The sequence below is a fragment of the Sitodiplosis mosellana genome, unplaced genomic scaffold (genome assembly GCF_009176505.1).
Source record: "Sitodiplosis mosellana isolate CC-2019 unplaced genomic scaffold, AAFC_SMos_1.0 Smas_scaffold_59, whole genome shotgun sequence".
Taxonomy (NCBI): Eukaryota; Metazoa; Arthropoda; class Insecta; order Diptera; family Cecidomyiidae; genus Sitodiplosis; species Sitodiplosis mosellana.
The window spans coordinates 181,402-200,680 of NW_022595301.1; the positions used below are offsets into that span (position 1 = coordinate 181,402).

At 34.2% G+C, this 19,279-nt stretch overlaps 3 protein-coding genes across 3 annotated transcripts; 1 reads left to right on the forward strand and 2 right to left on the reverse strand.

Annotated features, from left to right (window-relative positions):
* Positions 1-3,494: 3,494 nt before the first annotated feature.
* LOC129570454 (corticotropin-releasing factor-binding protein) lies at positions 3,495-13,246 on the reverse strand. The gene is made up of 6 exons (XM_055450062.1): positions 12,525-13,246; positions 7,421-7,487; positions 6,425-6,597; positions 5,923-6,148; positions 5,677-5,828; positions 3,495-5,475 (listed from the first exon to the last, which is right to left on the reverse strand). The coding sequence occupies exons 1-6, from the start codon at positions 12,570-12,572 to the stop codon at positions 5,233-5,235; spliced, it is 909 nt and encodes a 302-aa protein (XP_055306037.1). The 5' UTR covers positions 12,573-13,246; the 3' UTR covers positions 3,495-5,232.
* Positions 13,247-14,308: 1,062 nt separating this feature from the next.
* On the reverse strand, positions 14,309-15,088 carry LOC129570457 (uncharacterized). Its single transcript, XM_055450064.1, has 3 exons — positions 14,949-15,088; positions 14,713-14,776; positions 14,309-14,633 (listed from the first exon to the last, which is right to left on the reverse strand). Exons 1-3 carry the CDS (start codon positions 14,997-14,999, stop codon positions 14,500-14,502), a joined length of 249 nt encoding a protein of 82 aa, XP_055306039.1. The 5' UTR covers positions 15,000-15,088; the 3' UTR covers positions 14,309-14,499.
* A 1,596-nt stretch (positions 15,089-16,684) lies between these two features.
* On the forward strand, positions 16,685-19,219 carry LOC129570445 (uncharacterized). The gene is made up of 2 exons (XM_055450048.1): positions 16,685-16,943; positions 17,033-19,219. The coding sequence occupies exon 2, from the start codon at positions 17,156-17,158 to the stop codon at positions 18,785-18,787; it is 1,632 nt and encodes a 543-aa protein (XP_055306023.1). The 5' UTR covers positions 16,685-16,943; positions 17,033-17,155; the 3' UTR covers positions 18,788-19,219.
* Positions 19,220-19,279: the final 60 nt, after the last annotated feature.

A 19,279-nucleotide genomic window follows, 5' to 3' on the forward strand; every position in this document is an offset into this window, starting at 1 on the left:
TTCATTTCCGGTGACTTGCAACAAAGGGTTTGCATAAGATTGTTTAATTTAGCTTCTTTTTTAAGCGATGTGATGTTTTAATGAATACGGATGCACTATTTTGGGGCGATATTTTGCACTTTCAATTCGGGATGGATTCAGAAATGGGTCAAGAATGAGTCAAGAATGGATCAAGAATGGATTTTAACAATAAACATCTTCAAATTGACGAAGAATTTTTTTTTTTAACGATCATTTTGACACTCAATTCAATTTCCAATTAATCACCTCGGATTAATCATTCAAGTTCGATCCAAGACTTGGATGTCCAGTTAACAGTGAATGGCTTTGAGCTATTTATATTACACTACTCAAGAGCATTGATCTTTGTGGTAAATCTCAGGCAGCCATCAATTGTAGAAATTTGTCATTTTTTGTGGTTTTGATGATGATGTGCAAAGAGGTAGTCAGCAAATTTTGATTAATTTTCCCGAAAATTTTCCATATCAATTTTCAATGCAAAAGCCGGATATTTGGAAGTATAGAAGAGGTCACCCGGGTAGGCCCGGACGCGACGCTTGAAAATCTTTTTCCGTTTGTTTTGGCTCCAAAAGTTTGAATGAAATTTTTAGAGAAAATTAATTTTCTTTCATATTTAAATTCGGATACAGGTTCTATATGCAAATATTGAATAACCTGTCGAATGACCTCTTGTTGAAAGTTTCAATTTGAAACTCGTGCAAATTTTTACGCTACAAAATTAATTAGTAATGCATTACAAAACTCATGAGTTTTGACAATTGTGAAATTGATAAGTGCAGCAAAGCATTACAAAAGTAATTTTCTTTGTATATATATTTTTGTTTCAGCGAATGATTTATTAAGTTAGATGAAGACTTATTTACTGAGTTCAAATCGATCATGAAGTTCAAGTGCTTGAATAGCATCACATTATCCACATTTTTCTCGTTTATATCGATTTGTTGATTCTACACTGACAGAAAAACTCGTTTTTTTCACTTTATTTAAAAATAAAACAGCATCCCGTTATGAACAGGATTTCATTTTTTTATGAATTTTTTTTATCTCTTCGATTTCAGATTCAATCTTCAATCATAATTTTTATTTAAATTTTCATTCGCTTTAACATTTAATTGTTTCCTCTTCACTTTTACACAGTATTCTTGAAAAACACGACCTGGGTCAATGTTTTCTCACATTGGTGATGCAAAATAGATCAAAACACACCTAATCACACAAATCGAATGAAATGAACACCTTAAACACATATCAATTGAAATAAATGCCGTTCAATATGCATAAAATAGAACAAGATACGCACCATTCGAAAATATCGATGAAATTAAAAATAAAAACAGTTCAAAACAAAACAAAATCAAAAAACACAAAATAAAAACCAAATCGGTTGCAAAGTTTTCACACACTGAATACAAATTCACTAGGGCAAAATAAACAATCTGATCGGTTTCATGCGTTGGCATCTACTGAGTACTTTGAAAAAAAGTTCGATGTCTTTAATCTCTGGCGTTGACCACACACCATAATCAAAGGCACACAATATATCAATCGATGACTCATTGCGGTTGGACAGTGCAGTTTTTCATTTGCATTCAATGTGTCTCGCTTTCTTTTTCAACATGCATCTAAGGCCCGCATACACGTCCGATTCAATGCGATGGAATGACATGATTTGTCACCCGAAGCAAAGCAAAGTAATGCCAAACCACAACAATCACCGCATTGACTTAATAATTCATAGGCTACCGACAAATTGCTAATCGTGTGTATCGAATAGTAGTCGAACAAGTTTTCTGTGTGAACTGCTTTGCCGCGTCAGGTGTGTCACAATTTATTTATTCCATTCATTAGACTAGATTAAATAATGTTTACACTTTTTTTTTCTCAAATGAAAACATAAAAAACTATCGTGTATTCATTATTTTCCAAACATTCGATTTCATTCTATCAGCACAACAATTGATCGTATTTTGCGTTAGTAATGAACGCGGAATTTCCGACCATTTCCTCAGTATTATTTTGTGAACGGGATGCGTAGTCAGTTTTGGTGTGATGCGTTCTGCATGTGTGTGTGTGTGTGTGTGCAACGGAAATCACACATGCATGACTTTCATGCGACACACTTTTTGTGTGAATCACGAAAATGATGAAATTAACAATAATTGCAACATTTTTGACTAGTTTTCGATGACCAGTTTTTCTTACCTGAACAATGAACATGACCTTAATATTGAACTAGCATCGGTTCGTTTATCTCACAACACGTTTATCAGTGCGTTGCAAGCAGAACGGCAATTGAACTGTGCACTGTGCAGTGTGTATAGTACACCAGTGTTTATCATACTATCGAGGGGATATTACTGAATGGGATTTATCAATGAATACACATTTTCAAATGTGAATCATTTTGTAAACGTAACCAGCGTAAATTAAAGATAATATTTCATTACATTTTATTGTTAAATCCATTTCCGCTTTTGAATTCACCAGCATCTTGATTCATTCAAAAACTGACGAGTCATGGTGTGATGCATAATAATTTCATTGCCACATCGAATATACTCGAATTTAAACATTTGATTTCATCAACGTTTATCTGAATATTTGTGAAATCAGATTTAATCGAGTTCATTATTTTTTATTTCTTGATAAAATACAATTGATAAGAAGACTACTTTTGTCATACAAAATTGGAATTAAAAAGTCTTTCAGTGCCAATAGCAAAAGAATAGCGGAGTTGAATTCATAACTTGGTTTTCAAGTGTGAAAACATTTGAGATTTTCATAAGATATACACTACCGTATTTTGTAACACATAATATGTTTGACTACATATTTTACCGGGTTTCTCTATGTACCAATTGTACATTGTACCATGGACGAGACCATAGAGGATCCTATAGTAACGGGTGTCACAAATGTCTTGAGAAAAATGCATAGCCTCATAATTGTAATATTTTTCAATATAAGATATGATCGAATCATTTAGTTGATCCCTATGCGACGCAGGGCCTGCGTGCAAAAGAAACACTTTTAAGGTGAAAATAAACAATAGCATCTGACCTGGAGCATAAAATATGCTGAAGCGGTTTTAAGTTCTGGGTAGAAAAATCATATTTTCTATATTTTCCTTCCATGATTTATGGAGAATAGTTTTTAGCTTAGAAGTTCTCTAAATCATAATCAAAGAGATTCCATCTGGATTTTTCATAGCCTACAATGTTTTGTAGTTGAGTTTTTTTTTTTCAATGATCAAAATTTCGAAAGATCGACCAATTTACAAATATGATTCAAAAGTAGCAAACTGGCTATCATTCATTTGGACTTCACAAAGGTTTCTTTTGAATGCTAAGAGACCAAACTAAATTATTTAGTCAGTTAAATTCAAATATATTGAGGAATATACATGGACTCGGATTTGTGGAGACAAAACTTTGTTTCAAGACTTTCGTGGATTTCTATACAAACAATTAAAATTTTAAAATTTTACGGACATTTTATTTGCTCAACGGTTTATTTGCATCATACAAATTGCATGTACATTTTTAACACATAGATTTAACGTTTATGCCGAAAACTAAACCAAAGAGGAATGATAAAATATGGCAAATGTTTAATAAACATTGTTTATGATACCAAAGAATAGATGTCAACTTGACATTGACAAGTCTTGATGGATGTACCTTTAGATAGAATAAAATCAAAACGAGTTCAGAGTTCGTTACCCGTTTCAACCCGGGTATGAATGAATACATTTATATGGTTGATAAATTATTGGATTTGAGCAAATTGAGAATTTGAAATTTCATCAAAACAATTGAAGTTGCCCAAAAAATTGTTTGTGATGTACCATAGCATCTTTCCAATGTATTCTAGTTACTAGCCATCTCGAACACCCACAATACTCTTTTGGTTGACCGAAATTTCGAATAAATAAATAATAAATGTTGGGCTATAAAAATTGATTCATTTTCTAATTGAGATTCAAGTTTCATGAATATTTTCAGTCTCGGGTTGTTCTTGGTAAGAGAATAACAAATATTTTCATATGGAAGATATCTCTTTTATGCAATATTTTTGATATTACAAGATGGTAAGCGCTGGTAAGCGCTGGTAAGCGCAAGATGAGAAGTGCTATCGTTTAATTCAAGAAGTTCTTGACAAGAACTCGGTTTAACCACACCCGAAGAAATGAGTTGTAACCATTTTTACATCACTTTTTTTCATTAACCACTTATTCGAAGAAACTTTTAATGGCAATGAAACTGAGAATTTGCGGTCAATATTTATTAAAATGAATAGCATTCATCCATTAAATTGAATTCATTCACCGTATTAAATCAAAGTTTCCCAAAATTATACACTTTTGTTTACTCTAAATCAATTCACCAATTCTATGAAAACGCAAACTCAATCAATGCAACGTAAGAATATAGTCTAAATCAAGGCGCTAAAATCGTTTCAAAGCAAATTTATTTCCGAAGTTTCAATTTCTCTTTCAAAATGAGTCTTGAATCATTCAACAAAACTGATTTCCATTAAAGCCCTCTTTGAATTGTTTTAAGCCTTGATTTATACAAAACTCTGCCTTGTGTCGTATACAAGAAAAATATATAGTCTAACTTCCGGAAACTTTTCCATTGTGTTCATCCCTTTGTGCATTTTTGGATTTCTTTTGGAAAAATAACAGCAAAAAATCAAACAAATTATTTTTCGCATTTATTTCCAATTTGAATTTTAAATTATTTAATAAATATTTTGTTAAAAACTAGCAATAAATTAGCATAAAAATAATGGAACATATGGTTTGTTTGTCTCAAATTGGGACTCTATCAAATATACAATACAAAAAGATGCGATGCGGTAAATGTAATTTATGATGATTGAAGGTGTAATATTCTGTAACGAGAGGATTTTACTCCTGAAACAAGATGAATACTTTTCCCAACACACTTTTGCAGGTGTGGGATAAGTACAAAAATATTTCTTTTCTGTTCAGCCTATTTGTTTTTACCGAGCATCTGATTATTCCATACAAAAAATATTCGATTTTTCAAATACTCGGTAGTTAATGGGTTAAACACAGCTATTGTTAACGAAAAATATGCTTAAATACAACTAATTTTGCATAGTAAACAATAAATTAAGAACTAAATATACGTAGAAAACTCTAGTATTTTTACATCACTCAGATGTGTGTGTAATGTTGCTTGTTTACAGTGGACATATCAATGTAGCAATATTGATGTCATTTTCATCCACATTTCGAATGGAAAGTAGGACTTGGTTGTTGTGATCGCCATATGAAACGAGACGAACCGAAGTAACATCGCAAAAGATTGCTTGTTCAGGTCCAATCACTTCGGTATGACCACATACCATCGTTGAAAGTTGCATGTTAACTGTGTCCAAGTCTTTGGAGCCACCAATAGCCAGATGATCCGTTGTACTTTCACACTGAACAGGAAATTTGTGGGAAATAGAAAGATTCTTTATGAAATGATTTGAAGAATGGTGAGAAAAAAATGTCAAAAATTAAACGTGTAAAAATTGACTTTCTTCAACCCGGTAACTCCTGAAGTCCAGGGGATACGTGGTTTAAGTTATCAAACTAATCAAAAATTGTAATTCAATGAAAAATTAAATTTCAACGCATACATCATAATTAGCAGCATCATGTCCAGGTCCAACATTGATAGCTCTAAGCGTCACTACGGACGGACTCATTGCAGATAGGGTGCAGTTTCTTTTCGCACCATAGTTTGATAACGAGTAAAATGGGGCGGTTCCCTCAACTAGAATATTGCAGGCTGGAATAGAATAAAATAAAGTAAACAGACCAAAAAAATGATTTCCATTTTCCTTTTGATAAGGCACATAGACGTTAATAAAAGTTGCACTCACGTGCTGGATTTTCGAAGAACTTTACTGTTGCCACAAATGAGCCGTGAACAGGTATGCGGTATTGTAGTAATGCTGCATTTTGACTAGATCGGAACCGTTTGCGTAGCTGCCGGAATGGCCATTCAGCGTTATTATTGCAAAATTCATGGACTCGTTGATCTATTGGCAAATGATGGTCTACTTCATTTGGGAAATACTTTCCATTCAATTCCCAGCCATCGAAGAACTGTAATCGTTATTGAATTTCAATGATATTTACATAATTTTAAAGTTTTTTTTTCCCAATCCAACAACTGGAAACGATGCACACTTCAACAGTAAAAGTACGTCGGAGATTTTAACTTAATTTCAGCATTGTCACTTGTACTTACTGATGTCATACCCCATTAACGTACTTGCTATCACATGTGCGAGCAAGTTCGTTATAGATATGTCACCGCCAAAATCTCAAACGTACTACTTTGATTATACTTTTTGTACTTTTTTTTCTTCTAATATTTACCGCCAACAGAGCTCCAGTTTCACAATTAGCATCCAAGTACTTGATAGAGATTTCAACAACTTTATCTGGGTCGGTTAAAATATACAATCCGCAAGCGATTGCCGATGGTTCTTCTACACCTAGCACCTTTTTGTACGAGTAATCACCTTCCTCAGACGCAACATGGACACATTCTGTGTGATTGAAAGCGATTCAAATTAAATTATTTGTTTTCCAATTGTTTTTTTCTTTTGAAAATTTAACGAAAATAAAGAAGCTCAAAAGTTTTTTCTGTTTGTTTTTGTGCCAAATCCAGTTTTTCTAGAGATGTTGTAAAACTTATTCGAAACTTTTTTTCGATGTTCGTCACAGAAATGAAGTTTTTTTTTAGTAAAAGAATCTTCTACGCACGACATCGACTTACTGACGTAAGTAAGTATTCCATTGTACCGAAAACTTTCAATATTTCCTTCCATTGTGTTCATTTCGTGAAAATAATTTTTTGTTCATTCTTCGTGCAATAGACTCCCTGCATCGACTTTTAGTAAAGTCATTTTACATTGTATTTTCCTTTGGGTGCACGTATTTATGGATAGAGTTTAGTGCATCAGACAATGAAAAGAGCATGCTTCGCTAAAAGCAGTTATAATTTTATGTAATTGCAAAACGGCATTGTTTCGATCTAATCTGTTTCTCCCTTTCTCAATTCTTAATTATGTAACCATGCACAGCCATAACATGTATCATTTTAATGGCATGAACGATTCGAAGTTGCATCTTGTAGGGTATATTTGGATATGAATCGTAATAACTATTATTTATTGTGTTACATTTGAATTGAAATATCAATGTAACCAAAAATTAATCGAGTGAAAGGAAATCACTATGAAGAAGTGAATTATAAAGGTGAATATGGTTTTAGCATGAATATGAATCGATTTGTATTGACGTCAGCAGTGGCAGTGGCAGTGGCAGTGGCAGCAGATGAGAGATGGTTCTGAGACAGATGGTACTCACCCGATATAACATGAACAGGATTCTGTCGTTCAAGATATTCAAACGGTACACGTACTGATGACCAAGCCTGTAAATAAAATGAAAATAATGAACCATGATATCGGTTCGGCAAATCTAATAAGAGAAAATTCATCAAATTTTAGGGCATTTATCAACCAAATAAATTCAATTGAAATGTTTACTCGATTCGAAATTTTTGATTCAATGCCCGAAAATCCCAACTCAAAATATCATTCATTCATTTCTCATCATTCAGAGCATCCGCTCTTAATTCAAATACGTGGGATTCGAACGTCGATGACGTTCATCATTTTGGTGACGACGATTTTTCATTCAGTAATTTTTCACTATTCATCGTTTATTATTACATTTTCGTACGCCATCCGAAATAAGTGTGTGTATTGATAGCCCAGAATTAGTGGGGGTCTAGTGATTCAATAGCATTGATTCAATCCAAAATTCAACTGAATCCCCCTTTCAATAGATACTAAATTAACGAACAAAGCGGATTGTGAAGAAATTGTGTGCATTGAAACATTCAAGATCAAGTATTGAGATAGCGGATTTTCCAGGAATAATATGCTGTTGAACCTAGGGGCTTCACGCGATTTTGCAGAACGCAAATAACTCTGAAAAAATAAAAATAATAGTGAATCAAACCTTCAACCGAAAATTTGAACCACTTTTGAAGGTTTTTGGTGGATAACGATGAATATTGGAAAAAAATTTGACGATACAATCTGCACAAATTTACTAGTATGCACGTCAATCTCAAATATCTATGTATATTTAATAATATTCATTAGACTGTAATGTCAAAAATGTTCCAATATTCACCGTTATATACCAAAATCAATCAAATTTACGGTTGAAGGATTGATTCACTATTATTTTTATTTTTCTTACGTATAAACGTAAATTTGGCATATCTATGTATATTCAGTAATATTAATTTGTCGTTCACGATGAATATTGTTGAATATACATTGATATTTCGGATTTACATGCATACCATTAAATTTCTAAGTTATTACTTGATGCGTGCGGATATAAAAGATGAAAAAAATGATTTTTCCCCCTAGTGTTGAACGTTGCGTAAGATTCAATTTGAGCTGGATTTAACTGAAAATACGAAGCAAAAAACTCAACTGAGCACAGTTTTTTTACCCGATTGAGTGCAATTATAGTGAATAAATAGGGAAAGCTGCTTACGAAGATCATCTTTGTTTATAAATCCTTCATACGTTCGAGGAAAAAAAGAAAGTTCAACGTAATAATATTTGTTCTTCAAATAAAATTATCAGAATAACAGCAAGATGCTCGACTGCTTCTGCGTACGTAAATCAATACTTCCGTTTTCAATCTATCAACATTTTCGCACCAAATTATCTATAATCTCGTAAATTTTCCATCTTTGTTCGTTCATTGAACGAGCATTTATCGAGAACGTGTGCTTCCAGCCGCTGCTAACAGTTTAAATGGGCTTGGATTGACTTTAAATGAGCTGTTATAGATTGGGACAAGGAAAAATTCGTGACACCTAAGGATTTCGGCGTTGATATTATCGAACGGAAAATTTCATGTCTTACTTTATTTATGAACCGAAAATGGAATTTAATGTGATATTTTTTAGATGAAAAAACGCCTCTTAGAAGCACTTTTTCTCATGGCATGTGGGCGTGCGATATGGAAAATTGAAAAAATATTGAAAATGTAAAGGAAACAAAAGCTTCATACAAAAGAAGATCATTTTGATGGTGCACAATAAATAACATGTTTAGAAAAAAAAAACTTTTAACCATCGAGATTTCTGTATGGTGTTTGTGGCTGCACCCACAGTACATGTACTCGATAACGGATCGAATAATGCTTGAATTCACCCCAAAAAATGTTTCAAGGGAACTGCATGGAAAAGCGAAGGTTCTTTCTTCTTTCGTTTTTCCTTAATTTTTCATTTCATTCTAAACTTTTTCTTGTTTTTTTCTCTTTTTTTTCTTTCATAATCATAACAGTTGACCATGAGCTTGAGAATCGTTGCTCACCACCACGTTCAATTTAATTGAGCTTCGATAGAATAGGATAGAGTGTTGTTGTTGTTATTGTTGTTGTTGTTGTTGTTGTTGTTGTTGTTCAAAGAATGAACGATTGCCGACGTCGTTGTTGGCCTGACATGCATATTGAATTATCAGCAGCATTAAGTGCTAGAGGTAAATGGGGGACTTTCTGATTTATCGCACGGAGAAGACATGTTTTTTCGATAATAATCATTTTATGTGGCGATTAAATGTACGAAAATAAATGTATTTTTTTGCGAAAAAGTAATGCACAGAGCGTCACTTGTCCTCCGTGATGAAGTGCTTTAACTTGAAATTGCTCACTCTTCTTCTACTTTTTATTCGCGCCACTTAATTGCAATTAAATGGTAATAAAAGCGATGAAAATGAATTGAATTCTCACGTAATTTCTTCTCTTCACCGCTCAACAACATGAGGATATTTGGGTATTGTTCTAGCTCGTTCTTTGTTCTGAACTTTTTGAAAGTCGAAAAGCAGCGCAAACACACACACACACATTACGAAACTATTTAGTAAAGTCAATATGTATGTATATGAAAGTGCTCAGTTCCTGGGTCAATTCAGAGAAAAGTAGTTTTGATGTAACGTATGTATGGTTATGTATTGTGGTGGTATGAAACTACACTATAAATTTGTCACCGAGTAAATTAGCATTGAAATGTACGTCACAACAGCGTTAATTGATTCATTTTCATGGATGGATGCAGTGATGCTATTAACACCATTACTAATGATGCTGGGAAGCATGAATAGAAAATTGGCGTAAAAGTCTTTATAATTAATACACACACACCCATGATTCGTAGTCGCAATTGGATTATATAGCTACTATAATGAACACACGGGTTGCTGTTGGGTGCTTTCGTCTTTTATATTCATTTCGTTTCACTTTCTTCGTTTTTATTTTCGCGTAATTTTCTTAGTACCCACATATATAATACAGACAGAGCAAAAATGACTCTTCCTGACGCGAAACGCACGGCAAAAGAAAAAAACCAGCAACCGTACGTTAATTAATTTCGAAAAGTCGGGGAATTTTCATAAGTCGTATGCCGAGAATTGTGGGAGTGTGTTTCTATGGTGAATGCAACGAATGTATTCTCTAGTATTGAGAATCTCCACCTAAAATAATCGTGATCTTCCCTTTGGTTCTTTTCATTCACTCAGTGATGCTGGGCTTTTGTTTCAAATGCTAGCGCTTATGATAGAAGTAAGAAAAACAGTTTTTTTTTCTAGAACTTATTCATTGCGATACACACTAATGTACGGAACAAGCAGAGAATGACATTTTAACAAAGTAGCCAGTTCAAACTGGTTACATAATAATGAAAAAAAAAATTAAGCTTTTCGAATGGAAATGGTTTTTCTCTGTGCCCAAGTTTTTCCGTTGGATGTTTTCGTAACGTGGTCGCTGGAAGGTGAATGGCAAAATTGAAAAAAAAGGAGAAACTACACAAATGGAGCATAGCTCAAGCGAGATGAAGAAGATGGACGGCAAGACTGTGGCTGTGGGAGATGTACGTTTTGTGTTATTATCATTGTTGTGCAGGCAACAAGTTTATTCACTTTGTGTCTCCCCAACCTCCTCTCTCCGTTGGTTATCCCTTTACCGTTTGCTGTGCATAATTGGCCATTTTATTTCCAATTAAAAATTTCTCAAGTGGAAAATATTCGTCCTCATATATATTCAATGTTTACAGAAACAATCAACAAACAATGACATCAATGATGATACATCCTTTGAACGAGAGGATGACTTAATGTGCCTTTGACACTTTTGTGAACGAAAAGTTTTTTTTTGCTTTCAAATGTACCGAAATTAGACGAACGAGTGAAAAAAAAAGAAGGAGAGAGAAAGAGACACATCGCTTGAAGCGTCCCTTTTTGCGTAGGAAAACTCAAAACTTTGTCTATTTGTTTGGTAATTTTTGATCAATGAATGACATGGAATCATGGGACCGAAAAGCGCTTCAAACTTTTTCCTCCGACCATTGAAATTGATGCACGTCGTTATGTTGAAGTCTATAAATATTGAAAGTACTTTCAATGGAAATTTCGTATGCGATTCGATTTGGGTACGTGTGCGTCTGTGTTGGCTCTTCAAAGGAAAGTTAGCACGCACCACATCGCACTTAGTTTGAATTTTTTTTATTCACTCGTTTGTTGCTGCCATTGTGGACCCCGAAAAGAGTACTTTGTCGTTCAACTTTTGGCGCTTATCACGCCAATGGCATAATCTCACTCTTGGGACATGTGTTTGTATGTTCACTTTTGAATGGGCAGATTCCGTTTTTTTTTCTTTTCATTCAGGGAATTCATTCGATTCGTGATACAAAATTAAACATTCCATTCAAACAATTTGAAACAAACAATGGTGGTTAGATCTAATTTGGTAACGCATACCCAGTTGAATAATTTATTTTTTTTCAATGGACTCTGGTTTTTGGTCGTGAATTTATTTTTTGCTCGAAACTTCGTCGATATTTTATTCTTGGATGTCATTTTGAGTCGTAAATTCAATAAATTTGATCATTTCTTATGTATTTTCTTTCATTCCTAGACAAAGTTTTCGTCAAATTGAATAGAATTTAATTATGTGCTGTGTTCTCGGTTTGCGTTGGATGCCACTTTGTCATCATCATCAAAAACATAATTTCAGATGACACTCTCCTAGCCATTGTTCATGAACTTGTTGAAAGCGCATTGCATTAGCAACCCCATCAGCAGAAATAGTAATGTGAGTCGCACACGGTACCGCTGAATAGTCAGTATTCGTTATCATGCTGTGATCACGCTGATAAGTGATTATGTCTATTACGACGAAAGCCAACAACCACGAAATATAATCGGCTTATTAGAATGTGTATAGCATAGCACAAATGGAAGACATGTCTCCTGACTTCAATGGAATCGTATCAACTTACGGTTCGTATTTGGACAATTCAGTTGGAATAATACATATATACATATGTGATAAAAGACTTATTATTTAAGCACAACACACAATATACAACAAATGTATCTCTCACCTTCGCACGCAGAATCAAGAAAATGAACAAAACAAAAACTATCTTCATCGTTGAACTAAATCAGATGATTTCGACAGAAAGTGAAAGTTTCAAGCAAAATATGTAAGCAAATCACTAGTGAGAAGCAAATAAATCACTATCAAATTTTGTGTTTAATTGAATGTTTATGCAGTCTTTTAATTGAGCTGACTCCTCTTTAGAAGGTTAATCCATTCTCTGTATCGCACTGATTTTGAATTTGTTCATTTTTTCAACGGTCTGCACAAATCTAGTTTCTTTTATGAATTTTTTTTAGCTTCTTTATGTTCTTTTTAGGTATTTTTCATTAGTTTTTTGGATTTTTTCCAGTTTTTTTATAACTTTTTGTATTTTGAACGATTTTTTCTCGGTTTTTCTTTAAGTTTTTCGAATTTTTTTAAATTCAAAACGGAATTTTCTAGTTCAAAATGATTATTTTTAGTTCAAATCAAGATTGAAACAGTTTTGAATTAAATTCCAAAAGAAAACTGTTGAAATTGATTTAAATTGCACTTTATTTGAAGAAAATTATGAGCTATTCACTGTATCACAATCCATGGAATTGAAGATAAAAAAGAATTCAAACTGATAAAAATGTTATTTGTTGAACTGAAAATCACGCTGCCAAACACCCACTTCGGACAATTGGGAGTACCCGAAACAAAAAGTCAGTTATTCAAGTCTGAACAACATCGTCGAATGACGGCGAACCAAACGAAATCAAGTCTATTTATACGACGACGGGATGTATCAGCATTTTCCTCGCTCTCACTCTCAACTCGATTCTTACATCCACACACTATACTTACGGAGTGCCACTTGACGTTATATATATATATATCGTTTAAGCACACGCATGTACAGACTCCACCAACACAGTGAGGTTCATGTTCGTTGCTTGGTACTTTTGCCACTGTCGCACATTCGTTTATGCAGGCTTACCATTTATTGTTCGCAATATTCATTTCATGCTCCTGAGGATTGGCAATGTGGTGCAAAAGCAAACATAATAATTAACTGCGTTATTATTGGGTCCCCCCGCCCCCCCCCCGAAAAAAAAAACAACAACACACAATGCCACGAAAAATGGTACATATGGCATCTAATGTGATGGCGATAAGCGAAACAAAAACGATAGAATCAGCCGCGTACGATGCATTTACATACACACATTTCTTGGAATAGCAACAATTGTGTACGGCAAATGGAGCTCACGAATTTTGGAATGCGAACGTAATAACAGCTCGAAATTACCAAGCAATTACTGTGTTATTGCTTCTTTTGCATCATAATCTACTTATAGTATATAGCGCGTTTAACACAATTTCTGTGTTTTTATTGACAAATCATAAGAAGTTGCACGTCAATCCACCACGACAATTTAACGTTATCAACTTTGGCACTTAGTCATCATTTCTTTAAACTGTTTTTGCAAAACTCCCACATTCCAATGGCCTTTTTATAATTGTGTCTATTTGCGTTTCAAATATTGTACTTTTCGGTACTAATTTATCATCTGAATGGAATGCATTTAATCATCCATCGACAGCTATGAGTCAATAGGTTACTTCGCAAAATCAAATGGATGATGAACATCATTTTTATAGATATAATATAGATGATTTGGTACATGGCAATATTGCAATTGCTATTTATATTCAAGTTGTACCAGATGATATTGATTCCCATGTGGGTTTTTTTTCTCATAAGGAAATCGCTTTGTGAGGAAATAATTGCTCTTCTTCCGGGAAAGACAGTTTTAAAAAATAGAAAGGCAATTTGCATCGGTTGCCTTTGGGTTTTATTCACGTGAGGTGCTTACAATGGAAATTATTTTTGCTATTTTTATAGTGTACTTGTTGAAAGAAAAGCAAGGAAGAGAAATAAAGAGTTTAACGCGAACTAAACAATGACCAAAAGAATAAAAAATTTGGGAAATAAATCAGATTCACAATCTCTATCCCGAAGTAGAGTCAGAGCTAGGTGTACCCGAACTGCTGGATGAATCACCTTGGCTTCCACTGCCTCCATTTTGACCTGATGGGGATCCTCCTTGACCACCTGGACCTCCTGATCCACCTGGTCCACCACCTGTATGATTCGTAAAATGATTTGATTTAAATTCTGAATTGGAAAATGGCCATGTTGTAGATCTAGAAGTGTTTCATACCTTGATGACCTCCTGGAGGTCCACCTTCACGAGTGGTTCCATGCGACATGGCACTTCCGAATGTCTGAAAAATACGTGAAATTATTGGAACAAAAATTCAGATTAAAAATATCTAATTCTTTCCTTCTTTAAAGGGAAACCAATCGGATTGTGTCCGATTTGGTTCGAATTACGTATGATTTCTATGATGGTGAAACAAAATAAGACTAATCACAGGTCGAGAGTTGTATTCTTACCATCAATTGCACTAAAAGTAGTGCTAATAAAAATGAACTTTTGCTCATCATTTTGGAGTTAATTCAATTCACTGTTTGTATTCGATGAGAAATGCAATCAAACTGATGTGATTTTAACCAGTAGCGGAATTTTTATGCCTTTTATAGCAACTCAATCAATGCACAGTTGCAACAAAGGAATATATTTAACCATTTTTTTTTAAATTTTAAATTAATTTAATCTGATTAAAATTCACAAATTTAGTTTTGTGTGTATTCAACTTTGTGGGCGCTACAATGAGAATCTACACTTGTGCCTCTTATCAAAGCCATTAAAATCTTTTCATTTGCCGGAATGATAATTAAATAACACGAATTCGGTTATTATCTTGTTTACAATCTGTGAATAAAAATATGTGTTAGATAAACAGGAAGTTTGACAATGTTTATTGCAACAAAATGTAACATTCAAATCACTTTTCCCGTGCCTTCCCTTTCAAGATCATATTTAATTATTGAGAATGATAATTATTTGGAGAAATCGAGAATGACAGCTTGATAGACACCAAATTTTATATCAAAATTTGATGCAAAATTTTATCTGAAGAAATGATGTAGCGTAAAATTCATATTGCTACTTGGATCAACTAGTAAGATAATACTTGATATCATGTTAATGAACCATGCATGGTTGAATTGTAGCACGTGTATCATCTCAGATCGACACGAATTCAAAAGAAAGTCATACTCATACATCCAATGTATGTGCTATCTTATGGTGAATTTCCCCACGGAGAAACCTATTGCGTAGTTTTGACGCAAAATTCGTACATTTAGTTCATGGTGCAAAATTCGTACAGTTCGCAAACATCCACCTGACTTTGGTTTTAATCATTTTTGTACAATGAATGCGTTACACGAAAAACGAATGTATACGAAAATAATTCAATATGTGTTTCAGTTATCTAATTCAACATAAGACAGCAAGCATTTTGGAATCTCTGATCTTTTTTTGAATTACATTCAAAAAAAATTTCTCTTTGGGCTCAAAATAGCAATGCTAGCGAGACTGGTTGAAATGTGCTTAGGGTAAGATATATCAATATTTTGTAGCAGTTTGTGATATTAAAAGATCTTGGTTTTATTGAGAGGCTCTCTCCACTCCTTTTCCAAGCGAAAAAATTACCTAAACTGTAATGTATTAGGTAATGTAATTGATTAAACGTTAATAAATCAATAAAAAAATAAATGCATGTTCAATGTTCATTGACCTCGATAGATTGTCAACAAATTGTTTCGTTTTCACACTTCATCAAAATGTCGAATTGGGATTCCCAATACCGCGATGTTCATGTATTGAATGAGTTTTTTTTTCATCAACAAAGCTGCTCATCAGCAAATTCATTCATCAGTTGTTGTTAAACTCTCCATTTAGATGTAGCTTACTGTCAAGTGAAAATAATGGTTATACGATTTTTAATCTCAACGTAAATCCAGTCAAAAAGAGCTGCAAATTAAAGAAAGACATTGGATTTTCCATTTGGAATGAGAATTCCACATTCAAATATGGAAATATTGATAGAAATATTCAAACATCATTGAGAAAAATTGAATTATTTTGTATTGATGTAGGGAAAAAAACCATCTGTATTACAATCAATAGCAGATCTAAAGGCAAAAAAGACAGCATTTCTAGATCAATTTTGACTCTTAAATTACAGAAAAATTCCCGAATTCCTACCAAATAAATAAATGCCTTTAAATAATTTTATTATTCAAATTAAATAACACTTTCCATACATTTAAACAAAACAATTTGGATGAAATGCAATTCAAAGTTCACTTATTGTTCATGCGCGCCATCTTTCCGTGGAAATGTCAAATCGAGTGGATTTTTGGTGGGAATCGATTGGGTCAACTTCACTTCGGTGCTGTCATTGTGTTTGTCTATCGGCAGATTGTTGCATTGAAATAAGTAGAAAAGTCACTTCAACACAACATCATCAATTCAAAAAGGTAAGTGTGCTGCAATTAAATAAACATTTGTGATAATTTCGAAAGAAAAAAATTCCAAATTATTGATCGATTGAATTTTGATTCAACAGAAAACGTGTTCTGAATCGAAAACCCTCGAGAAAAAAAAAGTCGCAAAAAGTATCAGAGTATCAAAGTATAAGAGTATCAAAGTAGCACGGTAGACCAAACAAAAAAGTTGCAAAGTAATCAGAATGAGTGGACATCGTGCAAAACGGCGTCGCTTAAACACAGACGAGGGTGAATCGGTCGAGTCAGACGATTCACACGTTTCCAACGAAAGACTGCATGATTCAGGCGAGGCATCGACATCCAACGAGCCACAAATTATTATCGATCCCGACGAACAAAACCCATCCGATGAACAATGGTCTGGCGAATCGAAAGATGACAGCGACTCAGTCTTAGCAACCTGTCGACTGCGACACGGACTGAATGACGACTGTCTGTGTGAAGTGTTCAAATTTCTCGCCGTGTACGATTTGATTCAACTGTGTGAGCTCGACATTTATTTCCAGAATTTGATAACGAAATGGGTGATTGGTAAGAAATTGATCAATTTCACGAAAATGGATCCATGTTGGACAACAAATAAAATCTTTCAGATTTTTGGTAAATCCATGCGTAAAATCAAGATTGCCGAAGAGAATACGCTAGGTTGCTTCGAAAAGTTCCTGTCTTTTGTGAAACAATACTGTGCCATTGGTGGATTAACCGATGTCGAGCTACGTTTTAGTGAGCCGACCGCTCCACAGGCCATCATTGACCAATCAATGCCACATTTTGCAAATCTCCGCCAATTGGTGCTCAACGACAACTACACACGTGTTTGGTACAAAGAATTTTTAGCCGGCATTGCTGTGACCGCAACAAATTTGACACATCTGACGTTGGAGGGAGTGAATGTGTCGGGTGAATGGCTGACCAATGTTGGGATGCAGAATTTAAAAGAGCTACGGTTGCACGCATCAAAACGTCGTTCGATGAACATTCAAACCAACGAATTGGCCGTGTTCTTGCGGTCGAAACCAAAACTGGAAATTTTCAGCCACATTGGTACCAGTGATATCACAGATGTGATCGATTCATTGACCGAAAGCTGCCCAAAGTTAAAGTCATTTGCCGATTTCCACTTGAACAACCCGCACGACATTCGCACGGTGACCAATATCAACGCACAGATGATGCATCGGTATACATTTGTTCGACAATTCACTGGCGTCACCACACTCGGTCTTACATCGTATACACAATGCGGCAGTGATGTCTACTATCCACTGATCAAATTGGCCGTACAGAATCGGGTGGAAGCATTGAAAATTTACATGGATCGCAACAATACCGTCGTTTTGCCAGAAAATAATCAGATGCGCTACTCACACCGAGATTTTGGCCATTACACTCGTCTTCGGTCAATTGAGCTACAAATTCGATCTGATGCATCCGATCAATGCGAATTGAATGCAGAATTCATTTGCGATTTTGTGTCGAAGCTGGAAAACATCGAGAAATTCACTGTCATGTGCGAACCAGCACTGAAGGATGTCAACAAAATTGTGGACAAAGCACCACATTTGAAGGAATTGGGAATATCACACACAAAGATGAAGTATTTGCCGGTGGAAATGCTGAAAATCGTTCGATCAATTCGGAAGCGTCGCAAGGCCTTGATTGCAGACGGTATCAACGATCCGGAACCATTCCATCTGGTGGTCAACATCAAGCAATTGCGTGAGGTACAGGTGTACGATGATGTCAAGACCATTTTGAAGGCCACTGTCGACAGCAACGATGAAAGCCAAAGCTTCAATTTGATGGGAGTGTGATGGAATCCGTTTTTTACACACCTTTTTTTTGGAAACAAACAAATGGATATTCACATTCAATTGTTCACGTAGACATTAGACATTAGCCATTTCATCTTACATTCATTTTTTTTCATCCGATTAACTAATATAACCTATTTAAACTATTGCATAAGATTGAAATATAAGCTATCAGTTGATTTATGAATGAAAAGCGACGAAATTATGGCTGTCAATAGATAACAATGAATTTTATCTATAAAATATAATAATAATATAAAAACCTTTTTTTCTGAAAGAAACTCTATTGTTTTTCTGAAATAGAAACCATAAATTGGACATTCATTTAAAATTGTATTAAACATGAAAAAAAGAAATTGAGAAAAAAAAGTTTAAAACGATTTTGTTCTTATCAAAATAATAAAGAGAAAATTATATTTTTTTGCCCAGAAATGGTCTTTTTTTAACTCTTGAACAACAATTGAAGAAAACAAAACATGTTTGAGGTTGACT

Excerpts from the sequence above, each read along its gene's own strand:
- LOC129570457 (XM_055450064.1), bottom strand. The coding sequence starts at position 14,999 with ATGATGAGCAAAAGTTCATTTTTATTAGCACTACTTTTAGTGCAATTG. Across the intron at positions 14,777-14,948 it reads TACTTTTAGTGCAATTGATG|ACATTCGGAAGTGCCATGTC; the intron begins GTAAGAATACAA and ends CGTATTTTTCAG. Across the intron at positions 14,634-14,712 it reads ACCTCCAGGAGGTCATCAAG|GTGGTGGACCAGGTGGATCA; the intron begins GTATGAAACACT and ends CGAATCATACAG.
- LOC129570454 (XM_055450062.1), bottom strand. The coding sequence starts at position 12,572 with ATGAAGATAGTTTTTGTTTTGTTCATTTTCTTGATTCTGCGTGCGAAG. Across the intron at positions 7,488-12,524 it reads TCTTGATTCTGCGTGCGAAG|GCTTGGTCATCAGTACGTGT; the intron begins GTGAGAGATACA and ends TTTTATTTACAG. Across the intron at positions 6,598-7,420 it reads TCCTGTTCATGTTATATCGG|AATGTGTCCATGTTGCGTCT; the intron begins GTGAGTACCATC and ends TCAATCACACAG.
- LOC129570445 (XM_055450048.1), top strand. The coding sequence starts at position 17,156 with ATGAGTGGACATCGTGCAAAACGGCGTCGCTTAAACACAGACGAGGGT.